Source organism: Phyllobates terribilis, unplaced genomic scaffold (genome assembly GCF_046119375.1).
Source record: "Phyllobates terribilis strain yellow unplaced genomic scaffold, ASM4611937v1 Scaffold_1__5_contigs__length_1240528914, whole genome shotgun sequence".
NCBI lineage: Eukaryota > Metazoa > Chordata > Amphibia > Anura > Dendrobatidae > Phyllobates > Phyllobates terribilis.
The window spans coordinates 186,013,340-186,033,147 of record NW_027362761.1 but is presented as its reverse complement, the minus strand read 5'-3'; the positions used below and the strand labels follow the sequence as shown (position 1 = coordinate 186,033,147).

General features: G+C 44.7%; 1 protein-coding gene across 5 annotated transcripts in view; it reads left to right on the top strand.

Moving 5' to 3' along the window:
- Window positions 1-19,808, top strand: part of TRPM6 (transient receptor potential cation channel subfamily M member 6) — a 381,140-nt gene that overhangs the window by 57,286 nt on the left and 304,046 nt on the right. For all 5 annotated transcript variants that reach the window (XR_012314145.1, XM_073670622.1, XM_073670620.1 and 2 more), the window contains exons 3-5: window positions 1,111-1,149; window positions 4,191-4,371; window positions 5,094-5,307. Coding sequence is in view for 4 of the 5 variants with exons in the window: in XM_073670622.1 (XP_073526723.1) it covers window positions 1,111-1,149; window positions 4,191-4,371; window positions 5,094-5,307 (434 nt within the window). In the remaining variant the exon portion in view is untranslated. The remainder of the gene's footprint in view (window positions 1-1,110; window positions 1,150-4,190; window positions 4,372-5,093; window positions 5,308-19,808) is intronic.

The window sequence follows — 19,808 nt, the reverse complement described above, 5'->3', positions numbered from 1 at the left end:
CCTCAGGGCAGTAAGTGATAGGAGCCTGTGTACACACATATACACAATAGTAGAATTGTCGCTGTCCAGATGGACAGAAGGAGGCAACGGGTGACTTTTTGAGTAGACCAGATTTCTTATTTGTGTGGCAGGTATAAGGAGGTTTCCCTCTTAGTACATGCATCACTTATCCTTAGGATTGATGTTCAGTGTCTGATTCCTAGGAGTCTAACTACTGGGGACACCCACTAATCCTGAGAACGGTGGTCCTATAGTCACCTGTGTGACTGCGATGACGGTGCTCATACTCAACCCTACCTCCATTCACTTCTATATGAATGTTGGACAGTCAGTCCAATGGTAGTGAGTCAGGTGATTGTCAAAGCGCCAGCGATCACATACGCAAATTGCCTCTTCAAAGAGAAAGAAGACTTGAACTCTATAGCGCCACCTATTGGAAGCAGCAATCCTACAAGTCACAATCGACCCTTTAATGAGTCGTGCAATATGACTTGATAAAAGTCAAATCAGAATCTCAATTTGCAGACACGGTGTTTCAGGCTGTTGGCCCTCGTCAGTGCAAAGTATGAGAACTGATTCAGCTAGATGAGAGGCTCTGGACTGAGGTCTAAGGGGTAACGTTTCTCCTTGTGGAGAGTGACATGCCGTCTCTGGAATGCCAAGATAAGGAGGCTTATTCGCTGTGCAATGCTCATCATTTCCCAGAGGAGCATTGCACGGCGAATAAGCCTCCTTACCTTTGCATGCCAGAGCCAGTATGTCACTCTCCACAAGGAGAAATATTACTCCTTAGGCAGCGATCACATACTGATAGGTGATAAATGGATTTAGCTAGTGAACCCCTTTTAGCGCTCCTAATAGTCTAACAGAACAGTATTTTTTTTATGCCATTTTAGGTCTCAGGGATCCAGACCGGTACACACATACAGCATCATATCAAATTAACAGATTAGTTCTATCATCATTATTAAGCTTGTCAGGACCAGCAAAAAAAAAGGAGAAGCCCTGTATAAAATGCAATCCTGTTATTTCACAATTACACCAAACCTACATAAAAGCTGTAGAACCTGCTAATCTGTGTAACGAAACATGGTGTTCTTTCTTCTGCAGATGCCACGGTGGATGCCAGGTCTGCCAGAACCTTATCAGGTGAAGTTACCTTAAAAAAAAGTCCAAAACCATAGTCAGGAGCGGACACCGAGAGTAGAGGGTCCCTGTACAAGAACAATATATGGGTCCCTATTAGTGATGAGCGAGTATGTTCGGTTAACCCTTTCTGCGAGTATGCTCGGGCGAGTACCGAGTATCTTCAGCGTACTCGTTGATATGTTTGAATCACTCCCATGGGCATGATTTGCGACTGTTTGACAGCTTTAATACATGTGAGGAATGCTTAAGGAATGCCCCTACCTATAGTGATCCCCTCTTGTAGTGTATACGTCCTTGAGTTATGATTTGTCATAAGCTGAGAAGGGAAGAAATCCAGACATTGCTACGTAATAATGTCACATTAATTGCAGTTATTTACTGTGACTCTACTTAACATTTTTACTTCGTATTAATGGACATTGTACATGAAATGCTTCATCGCATCTATACTCTAGTTTGGGCCATTGCCCAATCATTTCATAATACATTTAGTTTCCGCAATCATGTAAGTATGTTTGCTTCAGAGAAATCCTGCCAATAGTGTACATTTAATCATCATGGCTGAAACCAAGGCAGTTTACATAGAAACCAAACCAACTTTTACTGTGTCTTTGGCAGAATTAGCAAATACTCTATTTAAGCACTATCTAAGGAGCAGTCTAGTATTTACATAGGATTTTATCATTTTTACTTCTTGTTAACCAAATAACATTCACAAATAAACCACACACAGGATATTACGGCAATCCAGTATAGAGCTAGAAGTGAGTTTTACAAGGTGCATAAGATAACTATTGTACTTATGTTCCACTTCTCTTATGAAAAGGAGGTCAGGATGTTTGGAACAAAGCAGGTAGTAATAAAATAAGGCCGAGTTCAGACAGATGCATAGAAAAATGGACCAGTCGTGTCCACATATTGCAGACGTGATTGGATCCGTGTGCTCGTCCATATTGCGAACAGATGCCAGAGCTACCTCTACATTGCATTCATTATTCTAGTCTGTAAATTGGGCCAGAATAGTACCTACTGTGATTTTTTTTTTTCCATACCGACCAGCTGTTGGAGTTAAAGATCAGACAAGTTCACTGGCATACTTGCCATAATGGGTCCATGTGCCGTCTGTGTCCTCTTCATGATGCACATACGTATAATACGCTCTGAACAAGCGGTTTAAAGGAGTGCTTTCATTATTGAGACCATCTTTCCCATAGTTTACAAGGAAAGCAGTTTGGAAAGTGTGCCATGCCATGCCACAATGCAGCTTTCTGTGACAGTCATAAAACAGGGGTTAAAGTTTTACCTGCAACACATAGTGAAAATAAATGCACATGGGGCTTTACTTTAAACTTTTATTGTTTTTAAAGGGGTTGTCCAGGACTTTTATATTGATGGTCTATCCTTAGGATACAGTGGCTTGTGACAGTATTCACCCCCTTGGCTTTTTACCTATTTTGTTACATTAAAACCTGTGTTTTAAATATTTTGTAATCCGATTTGTGTGTGATGCATCCTCACTAAATAGTCTCTAAGTTGGTGAAGTGAAGTGAGAAAAATATAGGCATAAATTAAATTTATGGAACAAAAAACTAAAAATTGGCATGTTCATATGTATTCACTTCTTCTAAAGTCAGTACTTTGTAGAGCCTCCTTTTGCGGAAATTTCAGCGGCAAGCCTCTTTGGATAAGTCTCTATGAGCTTTCCACTGGCATCTTTGCCCATTCCTGAAAGCAAAACTGCTCCGGCTCCTTCAAGTTAGATGGTTTCCTCTGGTGAAGAGCAATCTTCAAGTCTGACCACAGATTCTCAATTGGATTAAGGTCTGAGCTTTGACTAGGCCACTCCAAAACATTTACACGTTTCCCCTTAAATTTGTGTGTGGAAGTAAAGGTTTTTTTCTGCCCACTCTTCTATAAATGCCACCTCTATGGAGTGTACGGCTTATTGTGGTCGTATGGACAGATACTCCAGTCTCTGCTTGAGAACTCTGCAGTACCTTCAGGGTTATCTTTGTTCTCTATGCTGCTTCTCTGATTAATGCCCTCCTTTCCCGGGCTGAGAGTTTTGGGGGGCGGACCTCTCTTGGCAGGTTTGTTGTGGTACCATGTTCTTTCCATTTGATGATAATGGATTTGATGGTGCTCTGCGGGATCATCAGAGATTGGGATATTTTTTATAACCCAATCCTGACTTGTGCTTCTCAACAACTTTGTCCCTGACTTGTTTGGAGATCTCCTTGGTCTTTATCGTGTTTGGTTAGTGATGCCTCTTGCTTAATGATGTTGCAGCCTCTGTGGCCTTTCAGAAAAGATGTGTATATACTGACAGACTATGTGACACTTAGGTTGCACACAGGTGGACTTCCTTTCACTAAGCATAAAAGGGGTGAGTACATATGCACTTGCCAAATTTTAGTTATTTGATCCCATAAATTTAATTTTTACCTATATTTTTCTCACTTCACTTCACTAACTTAGACTATTTTGTGTTAATGGTTCACACACAAATAGGGTTACAAAAATATTTAAACACAAGTTGTAATGTAACAAAATAGCCAAGGGGGGTGAATACTTTCACAGGCCACTGTAGGTCATCTATATCTGATTGGTGGGTGTGCGACATATGGCACCCATGCCGATCAGCTGAATCCAGTGCCGGGTGTGGTGGTGCACCGCATAGCGGAATAGTGGCTGCGGTTGAGTACTGCAGCTCCACCTCCTATTCAAATCAATAGGGGGCGGATTTACAGTATCTGGCCTCAGCCACTAATGTATTGATGGAGCTGTGCAGCTCTGCAACGCAGCACAACCACCTGATGCTGGCATTGGGAACAGCTGATCGGTGGGGGACCTAAGGATACAGCATAAATATCAAAATCCTGGATAACCCTTTTAAGTCAGAGCCACATTAAGGAACTTATTTACAAAACAATTAACAATATTCATCTAGAATGCATGGAAGTATCAACATATGCACAAAATGAAAATGTTCTAGCTCATCACCTGTAATCCAATGCAGAGAATTTCTGTTGTTTCATTAGATGTTGTTGTGGAAGGTTAATTGGAGACCACCCTGGAATAGATTTTGATTGGCCAATATACTGTACACCACAAGAGGTAAATGATGAGGAATGGTCGGTGGAGAAGCACACAAAGACCAGCCCAACAGATGCTTTTGGCACCATCAATTTTCAAGATGGTCGTCACACATACCATGCCAAGGTATTTCATGTGAAATTAGTCTCTCTTTTTTATTTTTCCAAATTGCCTGTGTAATTTTTAGAGACATTTATTGGGAAGGTTTAATTTCATGACAGGTACAGGTCATAATCACTCAATATCCACCAAAATTCAACCATTAACTGCCATCAGAGGGACTCCCAAAAACACAAGACTCTCCTATAACCGTATAAACAATGTCAATAGAATGCTTACTTCCATACTTACCATCTCTACCAGAGGCTCCCAGATATAGATGAGACCTCAAGCTTCCCAAAACCTCTCACAATGCAAAGATTCTAGAAGGCTTCTTTCATTTAAGAGGTGTTAAAGCTACATTAAGAAGGAAGGGAAGGGGTAAGGAAGAGGCGTGGATGGGCTTGGGATAAAAGAAAATTACTATGGTCCACTTAATGCTCTACATTTCGTGTTCTCCAGGGAGAAAGTTCTCAAAATTTAGCAAGTATGAGAATGTTCTTAATCAGCAATAGCAACAGAGTGCTTCTCTTCACTCAGACGTAGATTAAAATTAATGAATCTGTGTGCCTGCATCTGCCACAAGGGGGAGCTCACTGTATACATATTTAGATAGCTCACATTAAAATCAGTGGGAACAATAAAAATAAATGCGTAGCCAGCTTCCTCCTAATGGTGGCTGCCAGCAGCCTTTGTAGCAGACGTACTAGGAGTGATTGACTCATAGACTATTTGTTTTTTGTTCTCAGTATATAAGAATTTCCTATGACACCTCCTTAGACCAACTGATGTATCTGATGATAAAAGTATGGCAAATGGAGCTTCCCAAACTTGTGATATCTGTTCATGGTGGGGTCGAGAATTTTAAACTCCCCTCCAAAGTTAAGCAGGTCTTTGGCAAAGGTTTGGTAAAAGCTGCATTGACTACTGGGGCATGGATCCTGACGGAAGGCATCAATACAGGTATTTGTTAACCATTGTCATTCTCTTCATCTTCTGATAAATGGTTTCTGTTGGACTTCAGGAAACAAAATACTTGTTGAAAAATAGTATATGTGTTTGGGGTAGGCTGTATTACCTAGCGACCATTCAAAGAAATAGCTGTCCATATAATACATGAATGAGTCAGGTCCATTGGAGGAGAAAAATATTGTGACCTTCTTGGTTTGGCTTAAAGAGGGGGCTCCTGAGTGGACTTCTGAACATATTGGAGTTTACAGACCAGTGTTGCCAATTATCTAGAAATTCCAGGACAGTCCGTAAAAGTAGGGCATTTCTTTGACCTGTCTGTAAAAAAAAATTTGTGGCATAAGTGATTTTTTTTAAGGTGAAGAATCTTATACAGATTATTATAACTGTAATTATCATCATTTTACAGTTAACAGTAAATGCAGCTGATGTCTTTATATCAGAATTATGGGCTGTTGACATGGATCACTTATAAATTTTATAGTCATAATGATTTGTTATGGTTTTTATTTTTTATATGCAAAGTAAACTTGGAACTGGAATGTGAAATCAGTAAATATTTATTTGTGCAGGCAATCCAAAACAGACGTTTCGGTCCTAACATGGACCTTCTTCAGTAATACGGATTGCACAGGTGAATGGAAAATAAAAAAAAAATGTTGATTTTCCTTTTACCTGTGCAAGCATGAATTAAAGCCTGGCTGTACAATTGCAGCCAAGTGTATTTTTCTCTGAAGCCTTTCAGAGGAAAAAATACTTTAAAAATCTGTCTCTTCCCAGCACTGCTAGAGGTGATTGACAGGTCTCTCATTATGTATACACACGGAAGAGACCTGTCATTCCCCTGCAGTGGCGCAGGGAGAAGCCACCAAAATTCGGAACTGGACTAGTCTCCTCTCTGGCTATGGCCTTAGCCGGATCTTTAAAATATATTTTCTCTGAGATGCCAGCCCCGGCTGATTTTTATCTTTTATATGGACTAGTTAATGAGAGTATTTGCTAGCCACACTTAAAATACGTTGTACATAATTAGAAAATTGGCGCATTTTTCTTCACAAAAGCAGCATATAATAGTCTATGGGTAGTGCTTTATTATTATTTACCTACAGTGAGTTGAATACTGACGCGTTTTATACCCCTTATGTGATTAGGATACTAAAAGAGCACTTTCCTGAAAATGCAAATCTTTAAACAGGGGCTTAGACAGGAATTATATGACCCATAGCAAGAATAAGCTTGGGCTGTACCCCTTAGACAGCGTTCCAGCCGTACTGAATAGTAATTTCGTACTGATGCTTTGCGCTAGCGGCTTATCTGTAACTTTGCCCAGGGCAGCCTCTCACAGCCTAGCGAGCGCTCTTTTGCTGAATCGAGATCAGTATACAAATATAAGGACTTTTTTTTTTTCAACACTCAGTAGCAGAGTGGAAGAATTTTGATGTGGAGTGGGCTGCCTCTAAGGTGAGAACACCACTTTTCTTAAAATGCATTACAAGTTTCACCAGAAGCAACGGTTGCGCTACATCAGTGTTTCCTTAACTCGAGTTCTCAGGGCCCCAAACAGATCATGTTTTCAGGATTTCATTAGTATTGCAGAGAGGGGACAACCTGTGGCAATTTCTGATGCCTTGATAATAATTGCATCATCTGCGCATGGTGCCACAGAACCCACAAGGCTACACGGACGGATTTCTCCACAAGAGGCCCTCACTACATGCAAACACCTCCACCTTCCACCTCATACCAGCAGAGGGAGCACTGATAGGGATATATAAAGGGAAGGTGGAGCCAGGCAGCTCAGTTGATTAGTGTTACAGTGTTGAGAGAGGAGCACGCAGGCTGCTGTGTAAGGCAAGCTAGGGCTCCAGCAGTACTGAAGCCTAGTGAGGGCCCCGAGCGTGGCCGACGGCGAGGAGGAAAGCAGAGTGGAAGAAAGGAGTGATAAAAGCGGGCAGAGGAGCATACCAGGCTCACCCCAGTATATCTACCAGACACCGGGTCCGAGCCTACAGGGACCCTTTACACCCAGTAGGGTTAACCGGAATCCCAGGAGGACTACAAGTCCCTGGCAAACCTGAAGCTAGACACATACAGGACCAGGTACCACAAAGGCCCGGACGTCCAGGGAAAGTGGTTACCAACCAGAGGCCCTACTTCAGAGCAACAAGTGAAGTAAAGAGCAAGACACATAAGCTAGGCACAGTTGTAGGCTGGCCAGGAGCTTACACAGAGGCAGACACGGATCAGGAGGCCTTATACCCGCTCCCTGGGGAGAAGTCCGAAAGTGCGCCCTTCACCTAGAATACCCTGGACCATATCTACCAGCTGTACCAGTAAAGGTAACGAAGCAAAAACCCCTGTCTCTGTCCGTTACTCCGGCCGCGCCATTATATCTCTACCTGCACCACAGCGCCCAGCCCACCCACCATCGATCTATCTACACTGCCCTGAGGCCCGCTCCACCTGTGGGGAGCTGTACCATCTTTAGCTGCCTTGTCACCTGCCTCAGAGGACTGCTGCAGTGCTGGTGACCCTCACCAGACACCACAGGTGGCGTCACGAATTTCTCCGAACTTTATTAATAATCGCTACCCCTTTTGTGCACTGTCCGCCCTGGGCCAGCCACCGTGATACATATACTGTCCCCAAACAGTAAGGCCCACAGGGGCGCGACATGCAATAGTAAAGAAATCCTGAAAATATGATGAGCCGTGAGTACTGGAGTTTGGGAAACACTGCTCTACATAGAAGGGTTTTAAAGGGAATCTGTCGGTAAGGTCAACCCCCCCCCCCAACTGCATATATGGGTATGTAGGTCTGTAAAATCCATAATCACCTTTATTTCTTCTATCTGTTGCAGCATTTCCAAGATATCAACATTTTAACCCATTTGCAAATAAGGCATTAAGTGCCTCATTTACATATGAATTAAAATGCTGATTTTTGAGGAATACAGCAACATATAGAAGACATAAAGATGTTGATGGATTTCGCTTTCAAAGACCTGCATGCCCATATTAGTGGTCAGAGTGGTATTGATCTTAGGGAAATATTCCCATCCAAATAGAGTAGTAATAACTAGCATATGTGACGCGCCCCCTGGGCCATATTCTTTTAGGGGGAATATCCGGAGCCGGATCAGATGGGGGTTGTAGTCTTCCGAGTGGCTGTGACCCGGTCCGTGCCCAGGGTGTCAAACTGAGTTGTATGTGGCAGTCCTACAGATGTTACTAAGTTCTTAATGTCGACTACGCCACCCGTTGTGTTGCGGTCACTATGGCCGCCGCTGCAGCAGGGTCCGCTGAGGCTGATGGTGCAGGTGCAGCTTGTGATGATATAACCCCCAACGGGTGGGGTATAGCCTCAGGGGGATCAGGTGCAGAGGATGGGGGTTGTGGTGATGCAGTGTAGACGGCAATCAGAGACAGAGTCGGGTTATGCAGTTTAGGATGTTTACTCACTGCTGATGTTCCGGTCACTCCAGCTTCGAGTGACCTCCCGAGCCGTGCTGCGTCCACCAGGTTCTGGATCCAGCCAACCCCCAAATAAGTCCGGAGCGTGACCCTGAGCTCTCCTTCTGTCCTTTCCTCTGGCCGTCCCCACTAGAGATCCACCCAGGTCCAGCTCCCTCGGGCCTTCTGTTGGGAGACCCTTGGCCTTGGGTTCCCTGACCCTCCACGTGGTGTGCCTTCGTGGTGGATGTGGTGGGTGGCCGTGGCAAACGCTGCCCACGGCCTCCGGTCTCTGGCTGGGGTGTGTTTTTGCCCCCACCAGCTTGGGTTCCGGTACCCTGTGCCGACTCTTCACCCGGGGATTTAAGTTGGGTACTTGGAGTCCTTTTCTTCTGTTTCCCCCTCTGGGTCTCTCTTTCTCCTCCCTCACTCTGGGTCTCTCTTCTCCTCCGCTCGCTGACTTTCTCTCTGCAACTGACCCTGTTCTTAGTTGGTGCCCACCTTATATACACCCTCTATGTGTGAGCTCAGGTGACCAGCACCCAATGAGCTCCTATCTTTACCCAGGCTGCTCCCCCTATCTGCCCCTACACTACTTGGGATGTTCCACCCCCCTCCCACTCCAGCCAGGAACAGACTCGGTCGTACCTGCACATTTCTAAGTGGGAGTACCGTCGGTCTGCTCCTCGGAAATGGGATGTATGTAGTGCATGCAGCCTACCGAGCTCAGATCCACACTCCATCCTTACCCGGGAGTGGAATATCACACCTCTGGGTTGAGGTGCAATACCCCTGTAGCAGCCGAATCCTCAGGGTGCTACATTCCCCCCTGGTAAATCACAGCACGTCCTCGGGCTGTAAGACATAACACCAAAAACATACAAAATTTTTGCATAAACATAGAAAACATATAAAACAACATATATTAGCATATAAAACATTCTCGTCGCCTCTGGCTCCTCCTCCGGTCACTGTGCAACGTGTGACCGGGTAAAGTGCGACAGTCTCTCTGGAAAACTGGTTTTCCTGTAAAACCGGTAGGGGGCGCTTTAGGACGCGCAACTATATACAGGGATATGGCCGCTCTCAGTCCTCGGCCAGGTATTAGGGAGGAATGACCGCTCTCAGTCCTCGGTCAGTGGGATTAAGGGAAAAACGGGTAACAGTTCACACATGCTGGTCCCAACGGGGACTATATTAGCAACTACAGTTTCAGTTTCAGTTTCAGTTTACGGTTTCAGTTTCAGTTTCAGTTTACGGTTTCAGTTTCAGTTTCAGTTTACGGTGCCCCGACGGGCAACTATATACAGCTTCTGCTTCGCTGTCCTTAGCGACGGCGTCCTCCTGCTCTTGCTTTATGGTTACCTTTGGCTTCAGACCCGTCCGGGCACGTATGCTGGGCGAACAGGTCCTCTCCCAGATGCGGCACTCTTGGTCTTATGGGCGCGGTGGTGGTGGCGCCCGGGTTGCCCGGGCCTTGCGGCCAGGCCTGGGGTATCTGGAAGGTGAAGGGCACCGTCAGGACGGCGGCGCCCTGGGCTACCTGGCCCTGCGACCAGGCCGGGGGCTCCGCGGAGGTAGGGGGCGCTGTTGGTATTGCGGCGCCCGGGGGTACTAGGCCTTGCGACCAGGCTGGTGGTACTTCCTGCTTGGTCACGCTCGGGGTCGAGGCGTGTGACGTCACAGGGGTCGCGGCTCCCGTTTGAGGCCTAGTCTGCGGCGGTGACGTTGCAGCGACAGGCACGGCAGGATAGACTTCGGGCTCTGCGACGGGGAGCTGGGGCAGGTACGCGGTTTCCCGGTTTGGGGTATAGACGTCCCCTTTACCTGCCTCCACTCGTTCGGCTCCCTTCCCGGCGCCGTCTCCGGCCTTCAATCCTCCCGCACCATCCTCAGAGGCGGTCTGTTTCCTCGTCTCGGGTGGCGTGCTCCGCTGACAGGTCTCGGTCTGCTGGGCCATCTCACGGCTCCACTCCGCCAACGTCTCTCGCTGCACCCGGGCCATCCTCCTTGCGAGGCCCTCCAGAGCGGTCTGTGCACACTCCCGGTCTCGGGGGAGCTGTGCTAGGACCTCCACTAGGCCTAGTGGGGTCGTTACTTCCAGCAGGCTCCTGACCAACGGGTCGGTGCTGCTCTGCTCTCCTTCTGTTGTCTCCAGCAGGCTCCTGGCCAGCGGGCCGGTGCTGCTCTGCTCTCCCTCCTCGGTTTCTAGCAGGCTCCTGGCCAACGGGCCGGTGCTGCTCTGCTTTCTCGCCATCTCCGGGTAAGCTCCTCCGATACTCTTCTCCAGGCTTCTTGCCTCCGGGTGTGCTCGCTCCAGACTGCTCCAGGCGGCACCCATCTTTTTTCTCTCCTTTCGTCTCCTCCCCCTTCGAGGGCGGTCCCGAGGCCATTTGGTGATTGTCAGCTCCAGGGGCTGTTCTTTCACGCTGACAGACACCTCTAGCATCACAGTCTCTGTTGGTGGGGGCGGTTTCCACTTTTGGCGCCATCTTCGGTCCTGGCCCACGATGGGAGGTGGCCTCTCGCCACCCTCTGGCACGCCCATAATGGCGTCCGCTCTTCCAAGGCGGGAAACCTTTGGAAATGGCGGGAATCGCTTCCCAGTGGCGGGAAACTCTGCAGATGGCGGGAAAACGCTGTTAATGGCGGACAACCGGCTGGAATCGACTGGTGATGGGGTCCGATGGCGGGGACCCTCCGGAACCGGCAGGAGACTTCTTTTTGAGGTAAACTCGTTCTTTTCTTCAGGCACGCAGTACCCGGGTGTTGCGGGCACGTAATCCTGCCGACTACGCCAAAGTTGACGCGCCCCCTGGGCCATATTCTTTTAGGGGGAATATCCGGAGCCGGATCAGATGGGGGTTGTAGTCTTCCGAGTGGCTGTGACCCGGTCCGTGCCCAGGGTGTCAAACTGAGTTGTATGTGGCAGTCCTACAGATGTTACTAAGTTCTTAATGTCGACTACGCCACCCGTTGTGTTGCGGTCACTATGGCCGCCGCTGCAGCAGGGTCCGCTGAGGCTGATGGTGCAGGTGCAGCTTGTGATGATATAACCCCCAACGGGTGGGGTATAGCCTCAGGGGGATCAGGTGCAGAGGATGGGGGTTGTGGTGATGCAGTGTAGACGGCAATCAGAGACAGAGTCGGGTTATGCAGTTTAGGATGTTTACTCACTGCTGATGTTCCGGTCACTCCAGCTTCGAGTGACCTCCCGAGCCGTGCTGCGTCCACCAGGTTCTGGATCCAGCCAACCCCCAAATAAGTCCGGAGCGTGACCCTGAGCTCTCCTTCTGTCCTTTCCTCTGGCCGTCCCCACTAGAGATCCACCCAGGTCCAGCTCCCTCGGGCCTTCTGTTGGGAGACCCTTGGCCTTGGGTTCCCTGACCCTCCACGTGGTGTGCCTTCGTGGTGGATGTGGTGGGTGGCCGTGGCAAACGCTGCCCACGGCCTCCGGTCTCTGGCTGGGGTGTGTTTTTGCCCCCACCAGCTTGGGTTCCGGTACCCTGTGCCGACTCTTCACCCGGGGATTTAAGTTGGGTACTTGGAGTCCTTTTCTTCTGTTTCCCCCTCTGGGTCTCTCTTTCTCCTCCCTCACTCTGGGTCTCTCTTCTCCTCCGCTCGCTGACTTTCTCTCTGCAACTGACCCTGTTCTTAGTTGGTGCCCACCTTATATACACCCTCTATGTGTGAGCTCAGGTGACCAGCACCCAATGAGCTCCTATCTTTACCCAGGCTGCTCCCCCTATCTGCCCCTACACTACTTGGGATGTTCCACCCCCCTCCCACTCCAGCCAGGAACAGACTCGGTCGTACCTGCACATTTCTAAGTGGGAGTACCGTCGGTCTGCTCCTCGGAAATGGGATGTATGTAGTGCATGCAGCCTACCGAGCTCAGATCCACACTCCATCCTTACCCGGGAGTGGAATATCACACCTCTGGGTTGAGGTGCAATACCCCTGTAGCAGCCGAATCCTCAGGGTGCTAAATATGTAATGTATGCATAATATTGTATTTGTTTTCTGGAATCCTCTGCAGAAAACTGATATTTTTAGGTATTTCATGGTGTTGCCTTTCAAAGTGTCAATACCTCTTCTAAGCCATGTATTTGGCATGAAGTACAGATATATCTTACACTGTTATAACCGTTAAAAAAATAGGACATACTGTAATAAAATAGATAGGATTGATCCACCAAAGAGCTTATGGCCTCTGCTCAATTGTTATAACTCCGTTCTGCAAATATGATGTTAGTCATCACCCATCAAACAAACCATAAAATGTGCCTAGTGCATTGTGGAGTGTGAGTGAGGTCTTCTGTCTACATTAGTGAATGTAGAGAAGGATATTAAATCTTTATGTGATTCATCATAGGCTTCACTGGTCTTCTTTGGTTTCCACATACTGTTTTAGTCTTCGTTAAGCCACGCTGTTGACAGATTAGTGTCACTGGTATATTTCTACATCTATGCGTTCAAACAGAATGTCTCTAAGAAACTGTGTTACCAAGGGATTTCCCAATCCTCATTATGTCCTAGTGGGCATTGCATCACTGTAAATTGCCTTCAAACCTATAAAAAAAATGTGTATAAGAGAGGGACCATGAATAATCACAGCAGAAATGACTGGGAAAAGAAAAAATGATGTTATAAATCACAGTACATTATGTTTTGTTTTTCCGATGTTTCTTTGTCTTTCATTAGTCAGCTGCAAGCAGCATGCAGAACATTTCAGCGATTGATTCTTCAAGAAGACCTTGTATTATTAGTTGATAATCTGGATAATCTGTAATACTTGCCAAATGAAGAACTACTAAACATGGACTACATAGCCATCTTTCACAATGGTCTATTGCTGCAAACATATTTACATTTTGATCAAACTGAATAAACCCACATGTCATCTCACTCCCATGTTTTTTAAATGTATTGTGACTGCTGCCATTGCAATATGGAATTTGCCAAGAACAATAATTTTTATTCCGGAATAAACGATACACATAATCCAAGAATATTATCGCCATAGTGATCGTATAGTGGTAGATACCAGACAGAACTTCTCATTTATCGAATATACAACAAAACATTTGACTTCTCACATTTTTAGCACCATGCCTATCTATTCCCATCTTGCTGATACCCCAATGCTGAGCAGCTGTTGCTGTATTTGTCCCTATTACTGGACCTGCTGTGTGACATGGTACCAGGGCTCCTATTCTGCCCCACATACTATTGCAGACCATTGTGCCCTTTACACAGTAAAATGCTTTATTTGTGCTCTTTAGATGGTAAAAATTGTCCCCTTGAAAATATGAAATCCTTTCTTGAGTGCTCTAGAAAGTAATATTGTTCACATTTCCCCCCTAGAAATGTAATAATGCCTTCTATGTGCCCCTTTGACAGTAATAATACCCTGAGTGTCCCTATAATGTAATGATGCTTCCTGAGCACTCACTTAAAAAGAAGCATGTTCAGATGAGTGCCCCTAAAATGTAATAATGTCCACTAATGCCTAAAGAGTACCCTTATATACAGTATGATGGCCCCCACAGCTCCTCTATAAAGAGTATTATGTCAACCACAGCCCCCTATATGCAGTATAATGGCCTCTCAACTCCATATACATGTTATGAGGCCCCAACAGCCCACTATATGTGATATGATGGCCTCCACAGCTCCCTATATACAGTCTGGGCTCCACTACAGCTACCCATATATGTTATAATGATATCACAGCTCCTTATACACAATATAGGGCAACCATAGCCCTCTATTTACAGTATGGTGTCCCCCACAGTCACCTATATACAGTATTGGAACACCATAATTCCCTATATACAGTGTTATATCCACCTCACCTTCATATACAGTATATAGTATGATAGTCCACACAGCACCCTATACGCAGTATGATGGCCCGCACAATTTCCAATATACATTTTGGGACCCTCACAGCTCCCTATATACACTATGGAGGTCACTACTGCTCCCTACTTACAGAATTGGAAAATCATATACAGCACTCCAGTAAGGAATGGTGAGGTGCCCGAGTTGGGTTCCAATGCGTGAATGATAGTAAGAGTAAAACTCGGCAGTCAGTAGTATGCATAGCAATAGATGTGATATTTATTAACAATTCAACCAGTCTGGAAAAACAGCTTATGACGTTTCGGTTCAATACGGACCTTCATCAGATAATTGTTGGGGTGACGTAGTAAGATATGACAACAAGTCATCCGCATACAGGGCGATCCCTTCCTCTTTGCCACCGTATTTAAAGCCCCTAATACCCGGGTGTTTTCTAATGATACAGGCAAAAGGCTCTATGGAGTAGTGAAAAGCAGGAGTGATAGAGCCTTGCCTTGTTCTCCTAAAAAGGTCAAAACTCTCCATCATATCCCCGTTAGCTCTTATTCTAGCTGTCGAGGATTTATATAGCAGCATTACCCATTTGATGAAGTTAGGCCCAGATCCCATTTCCCTTAATACCACCCAAATATATACCCACTCAACACTATCAAAGGTATCTAAGGAGAGAACAGCTTTGTTTTTGGAATCAGGCTGTACCACTTAGATGGCATGAAGCTAGCTTGATCTTGATGTATTACCGGCATTATCACAGAGATCAATCTATTCGCCAGAATTTTTGCCAGAATCTTTACATCAGACATTAGTAGTGAAATGGGTCTGTATGATTCTGGTAAGTTCCCATCTTTCCCTTCCTTAGGTAAGATGACTATTATAGACTCACATAATGAACTTGGCAGTGTCCCTGCGGAAAATGCGTCATTAACCATTTTCCAAATAGTGCTATAAAAGCTCCTTCTCAAATATTTTAAAGCTTTCTACTGGGAGGCCATCAGACCCAGGGGCTTTGTCATTTGGCATTTCCCCTACTGCTCATTGAATCTCCTCTAGGGAAATTGGCGCCTCTAGAAAATCTCTATCACTTTCACCCAAAGTTGTAAGCTTAGTCTTAGTTAGATAGTTAGCTAATTCTTCCCCCGGGGTACTTTACCCCAGACGAATACAAATTAGAATCAAAGCTATGTAAAGTCTTTAAAATTTCAGGAGTTTGGGTGTTAATCCTCCCTTCCCTAGCTTTTAATGGGCGTATAAAAGTATTTTCCCACTGAGCTTGAGCCATTTTGGCTAGTAAGCGTCCAGTCGTTTCACCCTCCTCATAAAACTGCTGTTTCAAAAAGATTCTTCTGTTATCAGATTGCTCTATGCGCTATTTGAAATAATCTCAGTTGTTTTTGGGCCTCTTTCCAGAGCTTTCTGTTTGTAGGGTTATTCTCCTGGGTGAACAATGTTTCAATTTCCCGAACCTTACTTTCTAATTCAACCCCTCTTTTCTGTGAGTTATCTTTTACCAGTTATATCTCTCTGATCAATACCCCCCTTTAAAAAGGCCTTCATAGCGTCCCAAACCACATTATTAGGGGCTGAACCACAATTGATATCAAAGAATTGCTTAAGTTTCCCCTGAAGGTAGTGTAATTAGTAATTTTAAGCCAAAATGGATTGTTTCCTACCTACCGAATACCTGGATCAACCTGCACCTGTAACCAGAGGGGAGAGTGATCCAATAGAGATCTAGGAAGATATTCAAATTTAGAAATTAGTGGAATGATTTGAGTATTACACAAGGCTAAGTCAATTCTTGATAACGTTTTTCTTGTGCCTCATCAGCCTATCAATCTCTAAGGTTAGGAACTTCTCCCTCCAAATGTCAAACAGTCCCGCCTCTCTGATAAAGCAGCCTAAAGGGGACAAAGCACCACTACCCTTTGGAAACTTCCCTGCCAGAATTATAAATATTATTAAAATCCCCCATGATCACTAAGGGTGTATCCGGCCATACCGCCAATCTCTCGAGAATCTTTTTGACAGGAATATTTGCGTATGGAGGAGGTATATAAACTATAACAATGATGCATTCAAAGTCCTGGATTATACATCTAGCCCTGCTAAATCTACCTTCAGAGTCTTTAAGGAGTCAATAAGCTTAAATGAGACACCTTTATGCACAATTAGACAAACCCCCTTGAGTAATTAGAATGAAGAAAATGTAAGGTCTACCTCATCCAAGTTCTATGTATATGTATCTGAGTAACGGTGTCTTTGTTAGATGGACCTCTAGGTGTATTGTGGGGTTGAATCTTTTTATATATTCAAGGATTGCGAATCTTTTGGCATTATTACTCAACCCACGAATATTCCAAGAAATAAAATCAATCATAGTACCCATCTTTAAGAACGCCATTGTAAGAAGATGATCATTGTGAGTTAGCCGTTATTCCAGCTTTTAAAAGTATCCAAAGGTTGGTAGAGAAGCATTCCAAACCCCCCCTCCCTTTCCCCCAACTGTGAATCAGTAAAACCCCTCCCATTTACAATTGTGCTCAAAAGTTTATATACCCAGGCAGGATTTTTCCTTTCTTGGCGTTGTTTCAGAGAATATGAATGATAACGAAAAAACTTTTTCTGCACTCATGGTTATTGGTTGGGTGAAGCCATTCATTGTCAAACTACTGTGTTTTCTCTTTTTAAATCAACCAAAACATGTAAATGACCCTGATCAAAAGTTCACATACGTCAGTTCTTAATACCGTGTATTGCCCCCTCTAACATCAATAACAGCTTGAAGTCTTTTGTGGTAGTTGTGGATGAGATTCTTTAATTTCTCGGATGGTAAAGCTGCCCATTCTTTTGACAAAAAGCCTCCAGTTCCTGTAAATTCCTTGGCTGTCTATCATGAACTGCGCGCTTGAGATCTCCCCAGAGTGGCTCAATGATATTGAGGTTAGGAGACTGAGATGGCCACTCCAGAACCTTCACTTTGTTCAGCTGTAGCCAATGACAGGTTGACTTGGCCTTGTGATTTGGATCGTTGTCATGTTGGAACGTCCAAGTACGTCCCATGTGCAGCTTCCGGGCTGATGAGTGCAAATTTGCCTCCAGTATTTGCTGATAACATGCTGCATTCATTTTTCCTTCAACTTTTACCAAGTTTCCTGTGCGTTTTGTAGCTCACAAATCCCCAAAACATCAGCGATCCACCTCCGTGCTTTACTGTAGGAATGGTGTTCCTTTCATCATACGCCTTGTTGACCTCTCTCCAAATGTAACGTTTATGGTTGTGGCCAAAAAGTTAAATTTTGATCTCATCACTCCAAATTACCTTGTTCCAGAAGTTTTGAGGCTTGTCTCTGTGCTGTTTGGCGTGTTGTAGCCAAAATACTTTGTGGCATTTGCGCAGTAATGTCTTTCTTCTGGCGAATCGACCATACAGCCCATTTTTCTTCAAGTGCCCCCTTATTGTGCTTCTTGAAACAACCACACTGCTAGTTTTCAGAGAGTCCTCAATTTTAGCCGATGTTATTTGTGGGTTTTTCTTTGTATGTCAAACAATTTTCCTGGCAGTTGTGGCCCAAATTTTTGTTGGTCTACCTGACCGTGGTTTAGGTTTTACAGAGCCCCTGATTTTCCATGTGTTAATCACAGTTTGAACTCTGCTGACTGGCATTATCAATTCCTTGGATATTTTTTGTATCCCTGTTATACAGTTCAACTACCCGTAGATCCATTGACAATTCTTTTGCTTTCCCCATGACTCACAATCCAGAAATGTCAGTGGCTGGATGAAGGATGCAAGAATCTGTCTGGATCCCAGAAACTCACTCAGCTTTTATGCACACACACTGATTACAAGCAAACAGGTCACAGGTGAGGATGTTACCTTTAGTAGCCATTCAAAGCCATTTGTGTCAAATTCTGTGCATGTTATCAGGCCAAAATCACCAGGGTATGTGAACTTTTGATCAGGGTCATTTGGATTTTTTTGGTTGTCATCAAGATTTAAAAAGAGAAAACACAGTAGTTTGACAATAAATGGCTTCACCCGACCAATAACCATGAGTGCAGAAAAAGTTTTTTTGTTATCATTCATATTTTCTGAAACAAGGCCACGAAAGGAGAAATTCTGCCGGGGTATGTAAACTTTTGAGCACAACTGTATGTTGTAAACCTGACCTTAATAGTTTGGGACCATACTAGTAAGGGATGGCGCTCAAAAAGCTTTAACCATTAGGTGCATGCATCTGCAAAGAAAGAAACACAATCAGTATATCATTCTGTTAGTGTCTTGATGGAGGACCCACCGCACTAATGTAGATATTAAAGTAAAAAGAACACTGAGGTTTGGACAGTAAATTCCAGCCCCAATTGTACTAATGTTGCATATTAGCATGAAATAAGGCCACAGTCCTGCAACTGAGAGAACCTGCTGGAATTAATAGCATGTAGTGAGAAAAAAGACAATCGGCATCAATGTGCATGACTTCTGTATATGGGATGGACCCTCATTTATTAGCACATGATCAAACGACATAGCCCAATAAAATAAAATACACAACATGTTATTTTGGTGTCAAATAGGCCACAGCTTTTATTAAAAATCACATGAGTATAGTAAGAGTCAGGTGAAATGCTAGGCAAGTATATTCTGATATTAACGGATACCGTGGGATCACCGAGCTGCCTGTCATACGGCTATCGGCAGGCAGCAATCCAGGGGTGGCATGCTCTGATATTCCACAGTAGCAAAGTCAGTCCACTTCAATGACCCTACCAAAGATCCTCATTCCTGTGCTTAACAGCTAAGCCGCCCCTGGATGACGTTACTATTATCACATCCTTCAGGTTGGCCACCAAAGCTCATCATATTAACCACCATTGTGTAACAGCTTTTATTAAATTAAAATTAGTTCACCATACCTTGCCGCTAACTTCCACCTAACTCCTCAACTGCCACAGGAGAGGCCATTTGACACCTTAAATGGCTCGACCACCCCCCATCAAATTAACCAATCTTAATTCCCAATGATAACTATGTTTTCTGTAGTACTAGATAAAAAATACAACATCCCCAGACCTGATTATTGCTAAAGTTTAAACTAAGTGACATAACTAATGAAATAATATAATCCTGGCCTTGTCCTCACTGTCAGTTAAGTATTGTCAGTAATTATCCCAAGG